Raw genomic sequence first — 22303 nt, 5'->3', positions numbered from 1 at the left:
ATACATCTGTAGTAACAATAAGTAAAATAATTAACCAAGATTTGTAACTTAAAAACTTTAAGAAGCATAATGTTTACCCGATTCTGCTGAGGCATATGATTCAACGCAGAATATGTAGAACCCTGTTTAAAACGTATTAGCAGGAGATAAATCGAAATACATTGTGATGAAGCATGGGTTTACCTAAATCACTGCACGAAATAAAAGTCTATTTATTATAAAAAACGAAAAGAAAAAAAATGTACAAACCTGGTTTTGTCAATGCAAAGAACGTTTCAGTAAATCGTTGCAGGGTTCTCTTTCGATGGAAATTAAAAACAAGAAGCGTGGGAAAAAGTGCTAAAATTAGCTGAACGTGTCTTTAAGAAAACGTTTTGCGCCTGATATTAACAGGCGTTTCCCAAATTTCGTTTGTCCAAATTTAGATAGCAAATGTTTACTATTATAACACTAATAATCTACATAATTAAAGAACCTATAGAATTGGAATCTTTCTATGGAATCAGCAAAAATTCTCTTGTTTTATCTCATATTTTGATACTTAAATTTTAATTAGCATTTTTTTTTCTGTTAATTTTGCTGGTACCTTAAATTGCTCTAATAATGCGCAGTTTGTGCAAATTTTCAGGCTGATGAACTAACAGAAGCGTATGTTTCCGCATTACATCAGCGGAAGATTAAGTCGCCTGACAAGTCTTCAGATCTAGATTTAACAATTCAGGTAGTCTGATTTATAACGAAATGAAGGAATAATGTAACTGATGCAAAAAGTTAACAATTTAACAATTTATTTTGCATTTTAAATTAAGTCTGAAGACGTCTAAATTTCAAATGATTCGGAGAGAACTTTGAATTTTAAATTCTGAATAGTGTTTCTTTGACAAAGTGAAATTTAACATTATTTTGAATAGTAAAATCTACACGCTTTGCCTTTATGTTCCAGATTTAGAGGGAAATTCTAATTAAAAGTTGTCTATCGTAATGATTGTAATATTAAATGTTATCATAATGATACTTCTAGTGCACTGAACATTGAAGGTCGAAACGAGTTTACAATATATGACCCTTTTTTCACTAAATAAAACTGAACGTGAATAATATTATATACTTCACAGTTTTTGATATCATTTCCATTCAGTTAGTATGATGAGTGAGACTATAAGTAGTGCACAGATAATAAAATTAATTGGACGCTGATTAATTTATCTCTTTAGCTAGGCATATGATTTGGAACCGTTATTAATTAGCGTAAGTACTGTACTGATGTTTAAAGAGAAAGAGCTATTAACGAGTTCATTTTAAATGATTGTTTTGATAAACTTACTTAAACAACTTGAGACTACTTAAACAACAGTACGTTTATTTTCTTCTTATTAAAAATGATTCTTCTATTTTAGATGTTGTTGTGTTCAGTGAAAAAATGAAACCTGGTGAAGAGGAGTCATTTGTTAGTTACGCAGGTGAAACTGTTCATTGGAACCGGATAAATCCTCCTGCAACCTCAGAGGAATACTTAACATCGCAAGTAAAAATGAAGGTAAAATTTAATGTGTTCATTTTTAATGAACAGTTTTTTTTTTTTTTTTTTGGTTTCAGCAAATTTTTCAGTTGAAACGATTTAACTTAAATTTTAAATTATTGCGAGTGGTCCGCATTCATGAAAGGTTTCGAACTCGAGCCCTTCGGCATCGTAGTAAGCTCCTCTAACCCCATATGCCGTCTGGACGGTTCGTTGGTGCAGTATACTTCTGCGCTGGAAATATCTACTGGATTATATTGGAAAACTGATTGAGGTAGCAGCTGAATAAAACTGTGATGATTAATACTTTCAAAAAGGCAGTAGTCCTATTCACTGCAACATACATTATCAGCGAGACCGTTTCCGATAGTATCTCAGTTACATTTTGCCACAAGGACAGTGACCATTCTTGGCACTATCTCAATCAAAATTTGTCATTCAAGTGGATAGGAAGAGCAGAAGGATCAGATGATGCATTTATGCAGTGGGCATTACGATGATGTGACTCTGACCATGATATTAAAGGCCTGGATGTAGAACAGAATAAACATATCAACAAAGAAAGACAACTAGTTTTTGTGATGTATGCTGGAAAACGTAATAAGTTTTCTTCTATCCTAGCAGAATGAAATTGATTCTGGTTGCGTAATTTGTTATTAATTTTCACAATGTTTCGCAGAATCAGAAAAAGTACTTTGGGAATTTACATCTCATAGCCACTCCTAAAGATGAGGGAGTTCCGGAAACTGTGCAAGCAATGCTACAAGAAATTTCGTGAGTTTTTAACAAAGGCAACAGAAACCAATTTCTATTTGCATTTGTTTTGGAGCGAGGGTGATTTGAAACACCAGCAGCAGAAACCATGTTCTCGATATTAAACAAATTTGTTACAATCGACATTAACGGATTTGCAACTACGTTCATTATTTAATTTTCAGCTTCCACGTTTCACTTGTCAGTATTTACTCAAGCAGTTCATTGTTCTAATCTCAAAAGCTAGTTAATATAAGTAATAATTCTAATTATTTTGATAATTATTTGACAGTTTTTTCTAAATTTACAGTACATTATAAGATATTACCTTATTAGTAAAAAAATGTAAAATTTAAAGATCGGTTTTAAGCATAAGATATCGGAATTCTACAGTGTTAAAAAATATCTGCAAGAAAGCTTTCTGTGCAGTTCTAAAAAAGATTATCCACTTCTAGTTTTCGAATGATTCTCTCCGATGACGTTTTCGAAGCCAACACAATTTTATATTTCCTGTTTTCAAAATCAAAATTACTTTAGTCATACTTACCTTTTTGCTTTAAGTTTGTCAGTTCTTTCTTTTTTCATCATCTGAACTTCTGCTAAGTCTCAGGGCATAGTTTCATTATTAAAAAGATTAAAAGTGATTTGCGATACGAATATGGAATGCGAGTAGGATTTCTGTTTGATATAAAATTAAATTTTTCGCTATATTCATAGCTTCAGGGAAGGTAAATAATTTATACATAACATATTTTAAGGGAAAGAAAAACGAAAGTTATATTCAAAGAAATAAAATTGTTTTGCATGAAGTAATATTTTATTCTTTTTCGAAATAAAACACTTAATAATAAAAGAGATGTAGCGTTTCCACGTGTCAAGTAGTAAAACGCATAAACAATGTCACATTAAAAGAAACGCTTTTTATGGCTGCATTATTCAAGTCATTTCACTCCTGAGACATGTGAAACTGCTTGTCCTAAAATTAATATTGGCTTACAGTACACGTTTTTCGATTTAATACGTGTTTTACTTATTTATTTTTCAGAATTCATTGTACTTGACATGAATTTAAATAAGGAAAAGGGTAATATATTGCATGTGACATATTAAATATTGCTGGAATCCTGACAGATAAGAAAATTAGTACATTTTTCTTATTAGCTATAAAAATCCTGCTATTTTGTGATGAAATCATTAAAAATATTCAGGTTTAGTGCTTGACTGATGTAAAGTGATTTGTAAAGAAATGTATAGTTTTATTAAAATACAGAAAAAATTTCTGATTTAAGAAAAAGTTATTAAAAGTCAATTCCTTTTAATTCTTTATCCACAAATAGGTTACGATTGCAGAAATGTTTCATATTTCCGTTAGTTTACCTTAATGATCAAAATATAAGAGATCCTTTATATAGAAGTCTGGAAAGTTAAATATTTTCAAAATTTTCATTAATTTTATTTTATTTTATTTATTTCGTTTTACTGTTTATTATATCTTTATCTGAGTTTATTACCTAAGTTTATTAATTTATTATCTCAGTTTATTGTACAAAAGAATTAAAGTCACTTAAAATACATTGAAATAAATTTTTAAAAGTTGAATTCGAGTGCAACACATACATTTTATACAGGGACTGTAAACATTTTTATTATGTATTTCTTTACACTCATTTTAGACATGGAATTCAGGTTATAAGATTTATCGAAATAAGATACATAATTTTATAAAAACGTTATCATCACTGGAAGTTGGAGGATATTTTAAAAGTAAAAACTGATATTTTATGTCTCGACGTTCATAAAATTTCAGCTAGTAAAATATCTATTTTGGTTTTAAACATTTGAATTAATTATTTTGAATTAAATTATACATAAATTTCAATAATGTATGCGTAATTCACTTTAATAAGTAAATTTCAATAAAATATCCTAGGGCTAGAAGCCAATTTAAAAATAGTTTTCTTTATACTATACAGAATCTTAAGAAAAATTTAATTGATATTTGTTATGTTCAATAAAAAATAGACATATATTCCTTTCTGGAATATCCCAATGAATTCCTTAGCAAAGGAAGGCAAAGAACATTTTATTTAATTTATTAAAGCACAATTATTGCGTCACTTGTCAGAACTTTTGCACATTAATTTATATTTTTTCCAATTATATCATAAAACTTGTGCTGGTTTAAGAGAATGACTAGGTCTAGTGATGCGTAAAAACTCTACATTAGAAATTCCGTTATTCAAAATCTCGTGAACAAATATGTAAAAAAAAAAAAAAAATCCCACAGCAACGTTTTTAACCGCATTGCATAATAAACTGTTAAACTAATCTTCATTTTGTTTTATTTTTAATAAATGAAATTATTTATGAGCTTATAACGAACGTAAATTCTGATACAGCGTAATAAATGAAGCTCTAAAAGAGCATTTTAATGTGCTGTTTTGGGAAAGCATAGCTTGTATTCAAAATTATCAATTACATCTCTGTACTTCATACAAAATCGCACAGTAATTGAACGCAGTGATTTTGCCAGTTCAAAATTTATATGCAGTTGACAACAATTGGTAAATGGAATCTGCGCCAGTACCTTTTTTGACGAACCAAGAGATAATGTATATTTTGAGAAAAGAGGAAAACAAAATAAATTACTGCGGATTAAGAGCCAGGCGAATAATTTGATTTTGTTGTTCTAAATCAACACAATTTTGAAGATTGTACAAAATTACGTTAGCTTCCTTTTTTTTCTGGAGAACAAATTAGGAAATATTGGGTAATATGGATGACTTGGATCGATAGGTAAAGATATTTTGCTTTCCCTAGCTAACGTTTAAGAGGTAACAGTGGAAGTGTCATATAATCCTTAATAAAATATCCTGAATACCTGACACAGAGCAAGTACTAAATTTATAAGTTAACCGTTAAATGTATAAAAATATATATAATGTTAGAAGTTTAGATTACAATTATTAGAAGTTATTAGAGTATTAGAAGTTTAAAGATTAGATTAGTTTTTTAATTATTAAAACTTTCCCAGAGTTTACGTATCCTAAAAATACCTGCTGTTACTTTTGATTAATTTATCCCACAACTTCCTTTTTGTTTTAGATAAAATATTTAATTAACACTCGCAAAGGCGTCATGCGTAGTCAAACATCAGTGAAACTGATGGTGCATGTTAAAAGGCTTCACAATAAAATTATCTCAAAGTTTAACCCTCAACCAGGAAACATTGATGCAGAAAAATCACATCACAGTATTTTTAATTTATGATATGTAAATTCATGTTTTAGAAGTTCTTTTTTCCTACATTTTGATACAAACATAAAGCTTTAAATTATATATTTTACTTTTTTGTTAGTTGTATTTTATATAATTTTCACTTCTGTAAAAATGACTTAAATTACACCAGGTTATTAGATTATCGCTCACCAAATGCAGCCACATTCTTTTATATTTTGCCGTTCTGTAATTTCTCAATCTGAAATGGAAATATAATCGTTTTCTATGATAAATTGAGAAATATTTAATATTTACGACTTTAATGTTATCGAATATAATAAAATCATTCCTTAAAATAGAGGAAAAATACAGAAAGATGCAAACTATAATTATCTGAAAGATCGTTTCGGCAGCTATTTTTAGTTTTATGAAGATTACCTAACTGGACTTAAAAGTTTCAGACTTTTGACTTTTATTAGATTTATTTTTCTCAAAAGGAACGAATATATATGTTATTGAGTACGCTTAACATCTTTCGGGAGACATGGGGATTATTAACGCTTAGACAAAGTTAATAAATGACTAAAATTCAAAGAACATCTGAATAGAGATTATTGAATGTTTTCTTATTTCCGTACGCATGTGAACTTGATCTGTACAAATTCATGTCATGATAACCTTTCATATACAGTGAACAAATTTTACCAATTTACATTATGCTTTTTGTGTAATTTTTGTTACATTTTCCTTTACGAGTATTGATATAATAACACTCTTGAATAAGGTTTTATGAATAGTGTGTGTGTGTGATTATGGCAAAGCCTCGAGGACTATTTGCCTAAGAGGAGGGATAACTTCGTGGAGGACTTTCTAAGGAAAACTGGCTCGTATACACGTTACACATGGGGAAAACCACGAAAACACCCATGCAGCCAGCCCGTTCGCGGGATTCGAACCTCGGACCGAACTACCAGTGTTCAGCGACTTTACCGCTCGGCCGCTGGTGGGCGGTTTTACGAATAAGGCTTACAGTTGTTCGATTGTGCCGACTGTAGTTGAAAATTTAGCACTTGCCTTCAGATTTTACTCATTGTCTTTTAAGATAATTTGGAAGTTGCAATTTTGAGGTCTTAAGATTTTATTTTTTCATAACCACTGAAAATCGATAAGAAAATTAAGAAAAAATAACAGTTTAAAAAATGAATAAATGAAAAACACATCAAAATAAAAAATCAGGAATATATATGAGAAAAACTGCAGCGCGGTTTCCGATAAAATATCTTGAGCAAAAACTTTTAAAGCAAGAAAACTAGAATTAATTAATAAATAATAATGGTGCTATTTAAATATTTTGTAAAATAACTAGAAATTAAACGTTTTATTTATTAAATTAAGAACTATATCAAGGGACATTTATATTTTTAAAAAAACATTGATTTAAATTAATAGTAAATACATTCATAAAATAATTTTTATTTATACAAGGTACGTCCATAACATAGCCCGACAAATTGAAGAACCAAACGATAAAATAAAGTGTGAAAGAATAAATGAATGTTTAGAACGTGTGACATCTCAACTCTTCATAAAGCCAATTTAAACGGATTAGTTTGTCGTTTGCCTATCAAAACGCTGGAGTAATTTTCATTTACTGAGAAGGCATTGAACAGAAATATTTTCTTTCAGAATGAACAACATTATAACATTACATTTTATTACATATTAGATAAATCTGCTACCCAAACGTTATAGATGATTCGAACAGTATATGGTGATGCATTGTTATCAAAAATCCAAGTTTATGAGTGCTACAACTGGCTTTAAATGTTGTTGAAGCGTTGAAAATGAAACAAAGATAGGGTGCCTTTCAACTTCAGAGAATGCGGGAAATGTAGAGTAAATTCGTTCTTTGGTAAACGTTGCTAGATATGTAAAACCTCAACAACTTTCACACATGCTTGGGGAAAGCAAAGGAAGTAAGTTAGTTTCAATTGAAAATCTGAAAATCAGGAACGTTGTGCCTCGGAATTCAACAGAACAGTAGAAAGGAAGACAGAGAAAAACTTGTTGTGAAGATTTGCTGACTATTGCGATATATGAAACGATTTCCTAAAGTGTATCAAAGCGGGAGATGAGACTTGGTATCCACAATACGACCCAGACAAAAAGACAACAGCGCACCGTCGTCTCCAAGAAAGCACGGATGGCGAAATCAAAGACTAGAGTGATGCTGATTGCATTTTTTGATTACAAACGATTCTTCACTACGCTTCTGTTCCTGAAAACCAATCAGTTATTCAGCATTTTTACAATGAGGTAATTTTTCGATTAAGAAACAGGATAAGGCAAGTGAGTATGGGAGGAACCTTTTGATTTTGGGCAATGGTTTCTTTTCCACGGTAATGCTGTATCTCATACAGCATTCTCTGTACAACTGTATCTTGTTAAGCGTTCAATTACAGTGATAAATCACTAACCATATTCTCCTGACTCATTGCCTGTTGAATTTTTTTCCTCTTTCCAAAGCTTTAGATGGCCATGAAAGGACACAGATTTGAAAACGTCTCGGATATTAAATCAAATGTTGCGCATATTTTGTGATTGTTTAGCTCAAACGCTTATAAGTCGTATTTCCATGACCTAAAATAAACATTGAAATATTGTATAGACTGCTCTGGCGATTATATTGAACAATATAAATGACATAGATTTATTCGAAGGCTAGTAAACGTTTTTATTTAGTAAAAAGTTATCCGATTACTTTATTTATGCACTTTGTATATTAAATGTTTTATTTGACCCTAATAACTAGTTCACATCTATATTTTATTTCAGCAGCTTCCCTGCACTAAAGGTGCATGGCCACAAACCGCTGCAGAGTGGCCATCTCAACCAGTTGAAGCAGTTGCTCTACAGTTCCACAGACCAGCAGACGACAGCATGAATTTGGATCCTCGACATACCTTACCACTACACACCCTGCCAACGATTGAAGAAAGTCCTATTGTTACATCTGCCTCATCCCCAACTAGTGTGATAACAAAACAGCCTGTCATGGTGGCAGCAAGACAGACAGATGTGTGATATGTATGGCACTGGAAGCCACGGTAAGTGACATAGATATTAAAGTACTCCAAAAAACCTTATAGATTTTTTAACATGCGAGGAAGATATGCAAAAAATTAGGAATGATTTTTTATTTCACCCATACCGTTTAGGATAGTTAAATTAATTACAGAAAACCGTAAATCGAATAGTTCTATACTTTACAGTACTTACGATTCAACTAAAAATGAATGGGGACACCTGTTTTTAACTACTGTTCCACATCTATCATTAATTAAATTTATTACAACTACTTTAAGTAGCAACTCAATTTTTTGAATTTTTCATTTTGTAACGTGCAGTTTCAATATATGAGTTTTTAAATACATGTATATGAAAGAGGAATTAAAAAACTGAAATTAAACAATTACATTAAAAATAAACTTAATAAATTCCACAGATCATGGAGTTCATAAAATTCGAAAAAACATTCATAAAATTGAACATCATACAAAATGATTACATCGTTTTAATTAAGCGTCATAAAAATTACTATGTGTTGGCTTATAAATAAAATAATGAAATTTAAAAAGAAGAGTTAAATATGCTACTGTTATATCCATATTAAGTGAGCTGACAATTATTTTTCTTAATGCAGAAAGTAGATTCTTAATTTTAGAAATTTTAAGCACAAGATTTAAGAACGTTCTTTAATAAACGATCATTTTGAAAGAGATGAATGTACCTACAGAAAATTTAATGTCTTATTCTTCGTTAAAGACATTTCATTTTATAATGCTCTGTGGATCGTATGTCCCCGCAGACGCGATCTTCAGTACAGAAAAATCCAAGTTGATAGTAAAACGTTGCGAAGAGACCATGTCCTTATAGAGACTTAAGCTGGATATTCTAGATCGAAAAGCAATTCCAATTTCGCGAAATTTGGGAAGAAGATGAAACCCAGCACAGTTAGTAATAGGTAAAATGAGTGAATTTTTAAGCAGAGTTGGATTATATGAGATATAACAGCTATTCGGCATTCTAATTTTAAGTTGCCTCTCTTACTGATGCCTTCCTTGATATGTAAGGCTTTTCTTTATCGCCCAGCTCATTGCCATGTGATGTAGCATGAGATTTTATCCATCAAATATTGACATGAATCCTTTTGCTGTTTTGTAATGAATGCTGAATATTCTGAATTCATGATAATATCTGTGATTAATTTAAAATTGTCATAATCAAGTAAACTAAACCAACTGCTCTTGATTGCGAAGAGCCTTTTTCTACTGACCTTGCTATTTAATTACCGGAGTCATACCGGAAACAGCGTCTGTGAATAACAGAAAGCACGACTAGTTCGAGGGTAGTTTAAAAACATAGAAAAAAAGCCATATTTAATTAACAGAAAATATTACTAATATTATTACATTTAAAGAAGTTTATTCTAAATTGATTTAGATACATAAACTGAAACAATATTCTAAATAAAATGAACATTCTGGAAATAACGGAAGAGTACACTGCGAAAAAAAATGGGACAGGATATCTCGTTCTACTGGGCCGATTGACGAAATTCAAATTGCGTTTTTCATGTCTCGAAAGCACAAATTAGAAGATTTATATATAGCATTGCTCTAATATAAGTATTTCGAAGCAAAATCGGCCTTTAGCTGAAATTACATACCATTTTTTTTCCATATTTCGATTTTACGACTCAATTCATGCCTAAATATTAAATTTTGTAAATTTTGGTTCGAAATTTACGGAGAAATTCAAAAATTTATCTCTGCGCATTTTTTTCTGTTTGCGCCAAGGATAATTCACATAGCGAACTCTTTAATGTTATAGCGACCTATTTTCCTTTCCTTTTTACTTCCTTGTACGAAGTAAAAAGGAAGTATTGTAATCGCGAAAAGTTTCAGGCAGCATATTTCAACGAAAATATCCATTATGACCGCTAGCGAATGCAATTTAACAATTTTTTGCGTGATATCTGTAGATAAGGACAGAATAAAATACTATTTTCCTTCAAAAAAATTATAAAACTGCTGTAAAATTAATTCTGAAGAGAATTTTTCGTGGCGTCTGTACGAACGTATGTACGTACGTGCGTACGTACGTACGTACGTATCTCGCATAACTCAAAAACGAGTAGCCTCAGAACGTTGAAATTTTGTATATAGGTCTGCTATAATATGTAGATGTGCACCTCGTATTTTGGTTGCAATCGGCCGCACCAAACGTATATAAATATATTTATATATACATCAACTCTGTTACCCGGCTCAGTGATCTCAGTTTCTTTACTCTTATATGTTTGTAAATCGTACATTTTTTGCTTTAAAAAGGATTGTATTATGTTGTTTTTATCTTCCGGTTAAGGTTTTTATGCCTTTAGTAAATCTGTATGCAATATTTTGAGAATTCTCAGCAATTTTAAAGTTGTCTAAGTGCCGCTAAGCCTTTTTTATATGGCGGCCGTTTATGTTTACATTTGAAATAGAGACTAGTATATTTGTTGCCAATCTAGAGAAACTTAGCTTCGCAACAACAAAGATAACGCATTCATTTATTATTGCCAATTAAATCATGCTTAATTCTTTCTGGAATTTTTTCGAGGAAATAAGTGTTTAAGATTTACTTCGTAATTTTTAATATAGATATTTTAAGTTTTTATGCATTTCTCGCGAAGTGAGAACTAAATTAATTAAATGAGAAATACTCAATCGTCTGTGAAAAACTGTTTCTTTTTGTTTTGTTTGCTTAATTTCTTTTATACATCATTCTAGCTTTATCATGGTATTTGAATAGAACATGTGGCAACGATTAGATAATTCTATTCATTAAATGATATAAATTTTGTGCATTATGAGTTGTAATATGAACGAAGTATATAAGTTAACTGTTATATAATTATTGGATTATATAACAGTTAACTTAGTTTCCGTTATAATTAACTAATTAATTATAAGTTAACTGTCATATAATTATTAATACTGTTAAGTGAATCTAGCGCCAGAGTATCGCTATGTTAAACAAATACTAGAGTGAATTTTAAAGAATGCATTTATTCTATTGTGGTTTATGCGCTGTCGGCGAAGTAGATTTAATTCAATCCAATAAGTTTAAATGAAATGCAAGAAAAAATGCGTATAATTTAATATTCCGTACAAGGAATTTTGAATACAAAAGTCTAAAGTTTTGCGGGTATGCTTAGAAATACATCTACTTTAAGACGATGTTAAAATTTTGTAGGTGGTAATACAAAAATGTTTTCGAAAAATTGATAAAATGTATTCAAGAATACAAATTTTAAAAATAAATCATAAAAAATGAGCGAACTATATTTGGATTAAACCTACATTTTGAATTCTGGAAGAAGGAATCAAGTAAGTTTAATAAAGAAAGAGATATTAATAAATCTCTATCATATTCAGCATTTTTTTTTCTTTGAGAACATACAGACTCCCCGTGCACCACATACGTACAACACGGGGCTTATAGAAGTAAGTTAACTAGAACATTAAAGGTTACACGTATAAATAAACATTAAAAATTACATGCATAAATAAAGCGAACAAAAGCAGAGAACAGCAATCTGGACTTCACGAAAACAGATAAGTTCACTGGCCAAGTCACTCCGAACATTTTCAAATCGTTCTGTAAGCATAATCTAGGGCCATCAAATGTATGGCACGAGAAGATCAAATGTTCCACATCCTGAGGAACTCTTTTTGAACATTCACATAAATTGTTTGATCGTAGATTAAAACGAAACAGATAACTTGCAAATTTACCGTGACCAGATAGAAACTGAGACACTTTAAAATTTAAAGAGAGGAAAGACTCGGAATTCAGTCTATTCTTATAGAATTATTCAGTCTATATTCTTATAGACGGAAGGAACTTTTTGGTGACTTCTGCATTACAAGATGAAATGTATTCCTCATTCCACATAGCTAAAAGCTTTTTATAATGCAAGGACTTCCAATAACTCTTTGGAATGCTAATGTTGATATCAATGGGTAAATTTAAGGCATCTTTAGCTAAGAAATCAGCTCTTTCATTTCCATAGAAACCATGATGAACACGCACATAAGCAAAGCAGATATCAATACCTCTAATTCTAAGTGAACTAACAGTTACTAGGGTTTCGATAACTAATTTATCGCAGCTGGTAATACTGTTCAAACGTTGAAGAGAAGAAAAAGAATCAGAACAAATAAGGTACTTTGAGGATGTTGTCCCATGATCCTGGATCCATTTGACGGCAAGATAAATGCACAGAAGTTCTGCTTGAAAAACTGTACATTCATTCCGCATACAGTGTCTAAGAAAACAAATCTCGGAATGGCCTTCAAAAAGAACAAATGCAAGCCAACCTTGTTGTTCATCTTGCTGCCATCTGTAAAGAAAACCATATGAAAACTTATTTCAGCAGTCTCTTTATAATCGCAGAAATTTATGGGTTCTAAAGAAGCGGGATGAGGAAGATCAGTGAAGGGGACAATTCCATTAATACAGTCTTCCGAAGCATGAGTTGCCAATGACTCAAAAATATTATTCTTATATGCAATTTCAAAATCAATAGGCGGAACTCCTGCAAGAACAAAGGTAGCCTCATAGCTTAAGGTTCTATACCTCTAATAATACGAAGAATAATTCTCCGTTGAATCTTTCTTAAATTTCTTTTGTTAACCTTCTTGGCAAGAACATGTCCCCAAGCACGACAACCGTACGAAATGAAAGGTACAATACACTGCTTATACATGAGTTTCTTAACATCGTAGCTTACTCCAAAAGTATTTTTGGCAATTCGGTGAAAGCCATTAATAATTTTTTCACATTTAGCAGAAAGGAATTCAATGTGAATTTTCCATGTTAATTTTTGCTCAAGAATGACACCAAGATATTTAACATTTTCTACAAATTCCAACGGAGAATTTTCGATCATCAAAGAAGCAATATTTTGTTCATCAAACGTACTGGGAACAAGCATAGCTTTACGTTTTGAAGGATTGAAAGTGAGTTTATAAGAAATCGCCCAACTGGAGACAAAATCTAGAACTTCTTGTGCTCTCAAAAGAATGTTATTCAAAATCTTTCCTTGGACAATTAATAGTAAGTCGTCTGCAAACGCAATTTTTAAACAACCGTTGAGATGACTATAAAGGATGATAAAGGAGGGGCTGAAATTTTGGGAGCTAATTTTTACAAAACTTGGCAGTTTGGCATAATTTGCGTCATAGAATCGAATTATGGAGAAACGTTAGCATGTCATTTCAGAAAACGGCCGATTTTATGTCAAAATATCTATATTAAAACAATGCTACATATAAATATAATACATATTCTAAGTCGCTCTTTTGAGGCATGGAAAACGTTAAGTTGAATTTTATCAATCGGCCCAGTAGAACGGGAGATATGGAACTCATCCCCTTTTTCCTCTGCAGTGTATATGTCTTTTTTTCTAAAGATGCTGAGTTATAAATGGCTTTACGAAACAATATATGCAAAATGTTTTCAACAATGCTCTTGGGGATAAAGCAAATCCCAAATAATAATATTTAGTCGCTCGCTATCCCTACTGCATACGAAGCATTCGTAAGCAGTAGGAATACTCGTTTGTGTCTCCCGCAGACAGTTTTGCTTTAAGCCGACGATTTATGATAGTAGATCTTTCTTGTGATAGTCATTTAATTTTAGCATTGGATAACATACGTGCTGAGGTATTTCATTTACATGTTTAATATAAGTGATGTTCATATCATGTGTTTCGTATGTAATTTCCATCTATTTTACATGCATATAATTTCAAAAATATTCACACGGGAATAACTCTTAGTATACCTTCCCTTTTTGAGCCCTAGCACTTAACTTGAAGGACTAGTCCATTAGTCTAGTTCTCTCTACTATACAAGATATATTGGAGGCATGCACTTTAGGGCACCCTGATTTGAAAATAGTTCCGATAAATGCGCTTCTTATTCAACCTTATTCAGTGAACCAGAGGCCAAATTATTGGTAGTAAAGCAAGTTTTAAATTATTCCGCAATAAATTAATATTTTTTACGCAAGGCCCAATTAATCTAAAACTCGGTTAATTCCACTCTGTTAATCAGGAGTTGACTGATCTCAGTTAAATAAATTAATAATATTCTAATAGCTAATTGCAATTACTGAACGCTGATTTAGAGCACGCATTCGCGATTTACTAGTGAATCAGCCAATTTCTGGTTTTCCGTGTTACCTATTTTGCATGCATACAATATGAGTGGAAATCAGAGGATTTTTAAGTACCGTCAGATTAAAAAAAATCTTATTAAGAACTTTATATAAAAGTAATTCAAAAATAAATGTAAATATGAAAATGATTTTGTGAATGTAACAGCAATAATTATTTAGGTTTTTTTCCCCTTAACACATGCCTTTTCGTTTAATTGTTTATTTAGACACCAGCTAATTTATCAAGTGCATCTGTTCATTTAATATCAAAGAACTAAGCTATTTTTTCGTTGTGCTTCAAAAATGAATTAACTGCATTTTTTCTTTTTTTTCCAGAGGACAACCTCTCACTACTTCTCTATCATTTGCGCGCCCGCCAACTGCAGTTAATGATAGTTTTCATTGGAGAAAATCGCTGCCAAGTTTGGATTTGGAAAAAATAAAATTAGAGCAACTACTGTTTCTAGATACAAGAAATATACTGACGGCTATGATTCCAGCGAATGATTGTACTATATTTATTCATGTAACTAATGAAAAAATCCTGAAGAATCCAATATGCAGCAACATATTTCAGAGCTTAATGCAAAGCTGTTGATAAACTCCACTAGGACTAACAACTGCTTGAGGAATTGCAGGAAGAGGCCAAAGATTTTTCATTCTGAAATGATGTTTATAGAGTTTCATGAGATCTGTAGTATTTATACTGAATAATATTTTTTAGGAAAATAATGAGAGAATTAATCATACAGAGATGCCTAGCTGAACTTTACTAATGGTTGATTTTTCTACGGTGAAAGCTCTGAACTTGTGCAAAATAAACATCATTTTTAAATTTCTCTGGTGATTTCATAACGAAAAATGTTATTGTGTTGTACGATATTGTACTGTATTACAAATAAATGCCTGTGGACAACGCACGAACGTAAGTTTAAAGAAATAATATTCACATACAATGTTTTAAAGAAATATTTTACGTTGTTTTGTGTGAAATATGCTTTCTTGTTTCTTTAATGCAATGCTTTGGACATTTTTGTGAGAAGACGAACGGGAATCAATTATTGAAAGAATATAACTTTAGCCAAGCAGCAGAAAAACTATGTATGTACTCAAAGCGACGTTACACTTTAGACCCTCATTGTAGTTATCAGTCTGCGAGTATATGTGGAAGTTTCCTAAAATATTTCATCTGAATAAAGGAGTGCTGAATATTTAAGAAAATTGTACTGTTCGAAAGATTTGTATAAATGTTTTGTAAAAATTGATATATAAAACACTTTTCTAGATAAATAAAATTTATTTGCACGGCTATGTGTAAATTCTGTAACAGAGATTTTCTTTTAAATAAAGGAAAATAATGCACAACTCCATTTGCCTTACATACAAGTGGCTCCGCTAAACATTTTGAGTAAAATGTAAATCTAGAGAGCCTTTGCTTTTATATACTCGTTACCAAACGGAAATTATGTAACGTATGGAGTGTAAAAATATTACTGCGTCACATACACCTTTAAAAATATGTTGCATACAGTTGTAAGGAATTTAAGTGTAAGTTTCTGATGCTATCCTGTGCTTCTACCTATCAACATATCAGCCAGTAAGCTCTTTTCTTAAATGCGTATCTGTATCGCCACCAAAGGAGAGACTTCTAGAATGGACCAATGCACTTCCAGTAATATTTCTGTCATTTCACATGAACTTTTCAGCTCTTTAAGCAAGATGGCTAAAAATATTTTGCCACGCAATTTCCTGTGCAAAATAATTAAAGCATCGTGGATTTCTTGTGAAAATTTTCAGTGTTAAGTTAGATCAAATATAAGCATAATTATACATGTAAATAGTAGAAGTCTTAGAATTTTTATTAGAGTCTTTATGAAAAAGGTGTTCCATAATAATAGCCAATGAACAGTTTAATACAAAGAGAACTTTGTTAATTTACATTTCTACGCATTAACTGTTCACACTTAAAGATATTTCTTGCACAAGAAATAATCTTGAAACACAATGAATTTATTTTATTCGCAACGAATATATTTAATTTATTCATGCAAAACATTTAATGATAACAATAGGTATAATCAGATCATTCACAATAAATATTTTGAACCTTACACTTTCAAAATCAAAAGAATGCAAGCATTGTGAAAAAAAATACTAGATTAATTGTAACATTTTCAGCTCAATAAATATATAGATATATATATACACTTGAATTCTCTCAATCCACAGGGGTTCGTAAGTGCATAATATTTTAAGCTAATTGCAGCTTGAGTCATTTTCTCCATATAAAGAGCAATAATATCCCACGAACATTGATCCGAATATCAGTGCGTAATAAGATTCGCGAAAGTGAAATTTTGAAGTTTAAATATACTTATAAAATGAAAGAAACACGAGATTATCTAATAAAATGATAGCAGGATTTATATGCCATACATTTATAACTACAAAACAAATACAAAATAAACCATATGCAAACAATATGCTCTCATCTGCACAGTTTCAAATATTCAGCATCACAAGAGCAATAGAAGCTCATTGGTGCATTTTTAAACGCGTTACTAATGTGCACTTGTGAATTATGCGCGCGGTAAGCTGAACACTTGATTCAATTTTGTGTTAGGGTATAGCGAATTTTCTAGAGATCACTCTTCAAAATTTCTAAGGTCTGTACGAGCTTACCTCAAAATACGAGTATATTGGACATCATTTTTGCTCTTAACTGATACCATATATTTTTTAATGACAAAATATACGTCGGAACTAAGAAAAGTGGCATTGCATCTTGCAGTTCAAAAACGTCGGTCTTGTAACTACCTTTCCTATACTACTGTAATACTATTCTGTCATATACTATTATAAATAGGTTCACATTCACAGTTAGTGATAGATTTAAGCGGACCTAAGCTGATGTTACGAATTTAGTATTCAGTAAAATCTTCAATCTACATCATTCATTCTACTTTTAGGAAACTCATTTGACTACTCCGCTAATTAAATTATATAAATGGTAAAATTAAACAAAAAAAATCTCATCCATATTCTGTGTGTTTAAGTCCACATCTTCTATTTTATGAAATCATATTCATCCTCTTCATGAATCATCAGAGAATGACAAATGTTTGCAGCCGTTCTGTTCTACAATGTTTGCATCTTTAACCAAAAATGGACATAATATAGACTCAGCTGCCATAACATACACGCTATGGCATGTTGAACATTTTATCTGAGTAGGCTGGCAGATGAGATTTATTGAAAATTTCTTATGTCACATGAAAAGAATCTCCAGTCAGTTCAAAGACTTTTTACGAACACGTTTCGTTTTTGGCTGGCTGTAAATTTTATTTCACACTACTGGTAAATAAACATCAATATATAATGTAAAAATTTCAAGCCAGATTTAATGGCACTTTCAAACTTATTGCCGTCGATAACTAATATTGCAGCCTTAACCTATGCTTTACATGATCCGCATGCCTTCTAACTTTGCAGATATCTGCGATATTTGGAAATTAGTACCGATTATAAGTCTACTATATCATTTGACGTGATACTGTGCACGTACACATTATTTGCGGTTAGGATAGTAAGTAATATGGTACTTTATACATATATATATATATATATATTAGCGGCATTGAATCAATTCAATTAGTTTCTAATTTCGTGCCATTTTCATTAATTTTTACTTATATTATTTTACTGTTTGCAGGATTCAAGCAACAACAATATACACTGCTTTTACAGCTTTATCTATTCCTTAAAATTTTACATTATAGTTAAGTTTACTTGGATCGGGAAATATATACTCTAATATAACCTATTTAAAAAAAATTCCCTTGTTAAGCTGTTCTAGATGTAATTTTAAATGTAAGAATTATTTATTTGAAGTTTAAAATTCAGACCCTTGGAAATCAACTATTCTTCAGAATTCAATCTAAAAGAGATATCAGAACTAAGAAAAATTTTACTATCCTAGATCATCTAAAGAAAACGTTGGTAATTTTTTTGAGAGAAAGAAAGCACTCATTTGTTCGTGAAATCTGATAGTTATTTATCATTATATCAAGTTCATTGAAGTAATTACTCAACAGCTTTGACAGTTGTAATATTTTAGACTTTTCATTGTATTTGTTCATTGGTAAACAGAAATAGTCGATATTCAGAAACAAGTTAAGCCTTCACGTAATTCCTGTAGCTAGAGAATGTTTCTGTATGATCTGGTTTATTTCTACTCTTTAAAATTCCAAACTGTATATTTTTTAGCTATTTGAGCATTATCTTTATTTGCATTAATTTCACAGACATAGTTTTTCTTTTAGAATGAACGTTCTTTGATAGGTGTCTCAACAACTGAAGTGATGAGGATAGGATTTTTTGAATCTTCTGAAAAATGTTTTAACAGTTTCGGTCCTTCCTGTTCTTACCAGGTTAATTCCATCACTTTATATAAGCTCTTTCCATCTTGGCCTCGATATCACTCATCATCTCACGAGAATGGTGAATATAACGTGTATATATTTGAAAGCTTTGCTGCATGTCTTTTAAGACAATATTGTGAACTGTCAAAGGATCTCATGACTTGGTGATCCGATTTGTCGTGGACCTGTGATGTAATATTAGACCATTTTGAATATTTTTTTTTACATTTGGTGCGGCTATTAAATAAAATAATTTGTGCATTTTTATTGAAATAAATCCATGTCCAATTTTGGCTTCCTTGTTTAAATATTTTCTATATTTCTCAAAATGACATTTTGAGTTTCCTATCCTCTCTGAATTAAGCGAATACAAACAGTCACGCATTTTGAGAAATATCTCGAATAATTTTAAACTTAATTTTCATTAAAATTGCTTATTTTTTTCTAGTCACGTATAAAGTATGGAATCAGGAAATAATTTGCTCAAAAGTAGTCTTCTATATTTTGAAATTATCTAATAAAAATGTATAGTGAATTCTTCCTATTAAGACATCCCACAGTTCTAGTTGGTTTTTATCTTCTTTGAAGACAATCGTCTTAGAGATGCAATGTTCAATTCAAATATAGGGTTATGTTTCTTAAATAATAGGCATTTTCAGAAGTAATGCCGTAGGAAGGTAGTTACCATGACAAAATTCATTTTGTACGTAGATCACAAATCTGAAAACATAGGAGACTAAAAGTTCTTGAATAAGTCTATGTGCATATTATTTAAAAAACATAACCAAATATCGGGTTATGTTTTTTAAATAATAGGCATTTTCAGAAGTAGTGCCGTAGGAAGGTAGTTACCATGACAAAATTCATTTTGTACGTAGATCACAAATCTGAAAACATAGGAGACTAAAAGTTCTTGAATAAGTCCATGTACTTTAAGACCTTTCTTCGTAAATGCAAATTCGTAGGAAAGATGGTAACACAGGAAATAATTAACTGATCAAAATAGTATCCTATCTCATTATAATAGTTTAACTTGAGACTGCATGAAGCAATTCAGCACTGGAAACACAGCTGTGCGGAGACACTAACATCAGGCTCCTGTGGGTAACCCCCACTGTGTGAAGAACATATTATTGAAACTGGCCATTAATTTTTCTTTGGCTAACATAAACTTTGGAAGAATTGATATAAGTTCATCTCTAAGGAGCTTGATAAGTCTTCCGAATACAAATTACATTCGTGAGAATCGAAGTTTAACGCCATGACGAACTACACTTCAGCTAGCTTGCAACCTGGTAGGTACTAGGTGAGAAGGTGTGGGAATGACATCTAATCAGATCCGCTCGGAACCAACAGTGAAGCTGGCGAGAGGGAGAAACTTAAGATACCAGAAAAAAAAGCTGTTTTAAAAGTTAAAGTAAACGACTAATCTAAGGGACTAAAATACAGAATATAAACAGACTGGATAAGTTACCTACAAAACTCAGGTAAATAGTTAGGTTGGTATAGGGCAATAAAATGGAGTTACAATTTCTTTTTTTTTTTTTTCCTTTCTTTCATTAATGATTTCGAAGAATATGATCATTTTGTTACCGTGTTTTAAACTTTGGTATAAAAGTTTCCTTTACATTATACATGATGTAGATTTTGTTCTTTCCAAAAATATCGTTAAGTCCGGAGATATGCTCAAAGGAACTAAGGAATTCAGAGACTTGCATTTTATTACTCATTGAGTTGCTGTTTTCAACATTACTTTTAACTGCTAAATAATTGTACAAATTATTGATATTATTTACATACTTTTGTGCAGCAGTAGCCAGTTTAAAAATTCTTTTTGTTGAAACAAGACTTCTTTTTGGGTTTTTCTCTTTGCTATGTCTGCGTAAGATAATCATGGCTTCATTATGTTGTCTTTTCCGGAGAAATTAATTTTGGGGGGAATTTCTTGTAACCGAGATAGAAGGCAACGAGACTCCTTAGGCAAATTATGCACCTCGTTTCTTCTATTTTTCCTCTTTTTGGACAATGTACAATTTTGTGGTCAAATGAACATTTGACGCAGCGTGGTGCGAACAGATAGTTTTCTGATGAACAGTAGCACTTTTGGCAGTTATAACACTGTGGCTTTGGATTCTTCGATATGCATTTTTTACGGAGATTTCAAAGTACATTAGTTCACGTAACTTGTATATTTAGTCCGTTTTCCGTAGTCGTTTTTCTTAACTGGAACCAAAAGTAGCGGCAGAGGCGATTTGGATTTTCGGCTCGTAAGCATGGAGAAACCTTTCTCTTCAGATAGTTATAAATCTAATCAAGATAAAGATGTTATGTTTCATATCTACGGTCGGCAGTCCTTGAATAACTTCTTTAATTGGTCGAGCATACTTTGTGTTAATTACATTGTGCTCAATAGTGTTGTGTCGAAATAAAACAATTAGTTGACGGGAATCATCCGCACTTTGTGGCAACATTTTCAAGGCATCACCATTTTTCTTGCCTAAAAATTTAGCATCAGTGTTAATTGCTAATTTATTCCAGAAAATCTTCCTGGATTAGGCCTTGGGTGTTGAGACCATAATGAAGGAACAGTCTGCGTATGGGGCTGGTGGTCGGCTGCTCCATTGTCTGAGTTTCCTGGGTATCCTTCATATTATTAATATTGTCAGTATTATTATTCTACTTTGTAGCGTTGCGTGCCTCCAACTTGCACGCAACCAAGAGGTGACTGTGAAAACTGGATAAAAGACAGAGTCTTGTTAAGGGTTTAAGTCCCTTTTTATTCAACGTAATAAATTACAAGTGCGTGCTCTTGACGCTCACAAACTGCGCCAACTCGGCGGTCAAATAAAAATAATAACCTGAAAAGAAAGTAAAGACAAGACTCTAACTACGAGGCTCTCTAAAAGTAACTAACCTCACCGCGTTTTACAATACCGCTGCTAATTCAGCAAACTTGAAGATCACGTTGAACGATTAACAATCCTTCCAGGCAAGCACACAGGCCGAAACGCGGGGTTCTTCAATTTCTCGCTAACTACCTCCGCGCTCGTGAAGTAAGAATATCACACACCGAACTTGTTTCCTTTCTATTTAAATCATAATACTTCCGCTGATAATTTGA

General features: G+C 31.5%; 1 protein-coding gene across 2 annotated transcripts in view; it reads left to right on the top strand.

Annotated features, from left to right (window-relative positions):
- Nucleotides 1-16093, top strand: part of LOC118191885 (kin of IRRE-like protein 3) — a 769953-nt gene extending 753860 nt beyond the window's left edge. Inside the window, exons 12-14 of one of the 2 annotated variants that reach the window (XM_085824875.1) lie at nucleotides 1398-1537; nucleotides 8330-8598; nucleotides 15098-16093. In XM_085824875.1, the coding sequence (XP_085681001.1) occupies nucleotides 1398-1537; nucleotides 8330-8575 (386 nt within the window). In that variant the 3' untranslated portion in view covers nucleotides 8576-8598; nucleotides 15098-16093. Of the gene's footprint in view, nucleotides 1-1397; nucleotides 1538-8326; nucleotides 8599-15097 lie in introns of both variants that reach the window. The other variant, XM_085824874.1, reaches the window with a different exon arrangement.
- The last annotated feature ends 6210 nt before the right edge of the window (nucleotides 16094-22303 follow it).

The sequence above is a fragment of the Stegodyphus dumicola genome, chromosome 10, assembly GCF_044657685.1.
Source record: "Stegodyphus dumicola isolate Sdum_Otavi_A_Nest chromosome 10, ASM4465768v1".
Lineage (NCBI taxonomy): Eukaryota > Metazoa > Arthropoda > Arachnida > Araneae > Eresidae > Stegodyphus > Stegodyphus dumicola.
The sequence above is the reverse complement of the archived record's forward strand: the minus strand, read 5'-3'. Positions and strand labels throughout refer to the sequence as shown.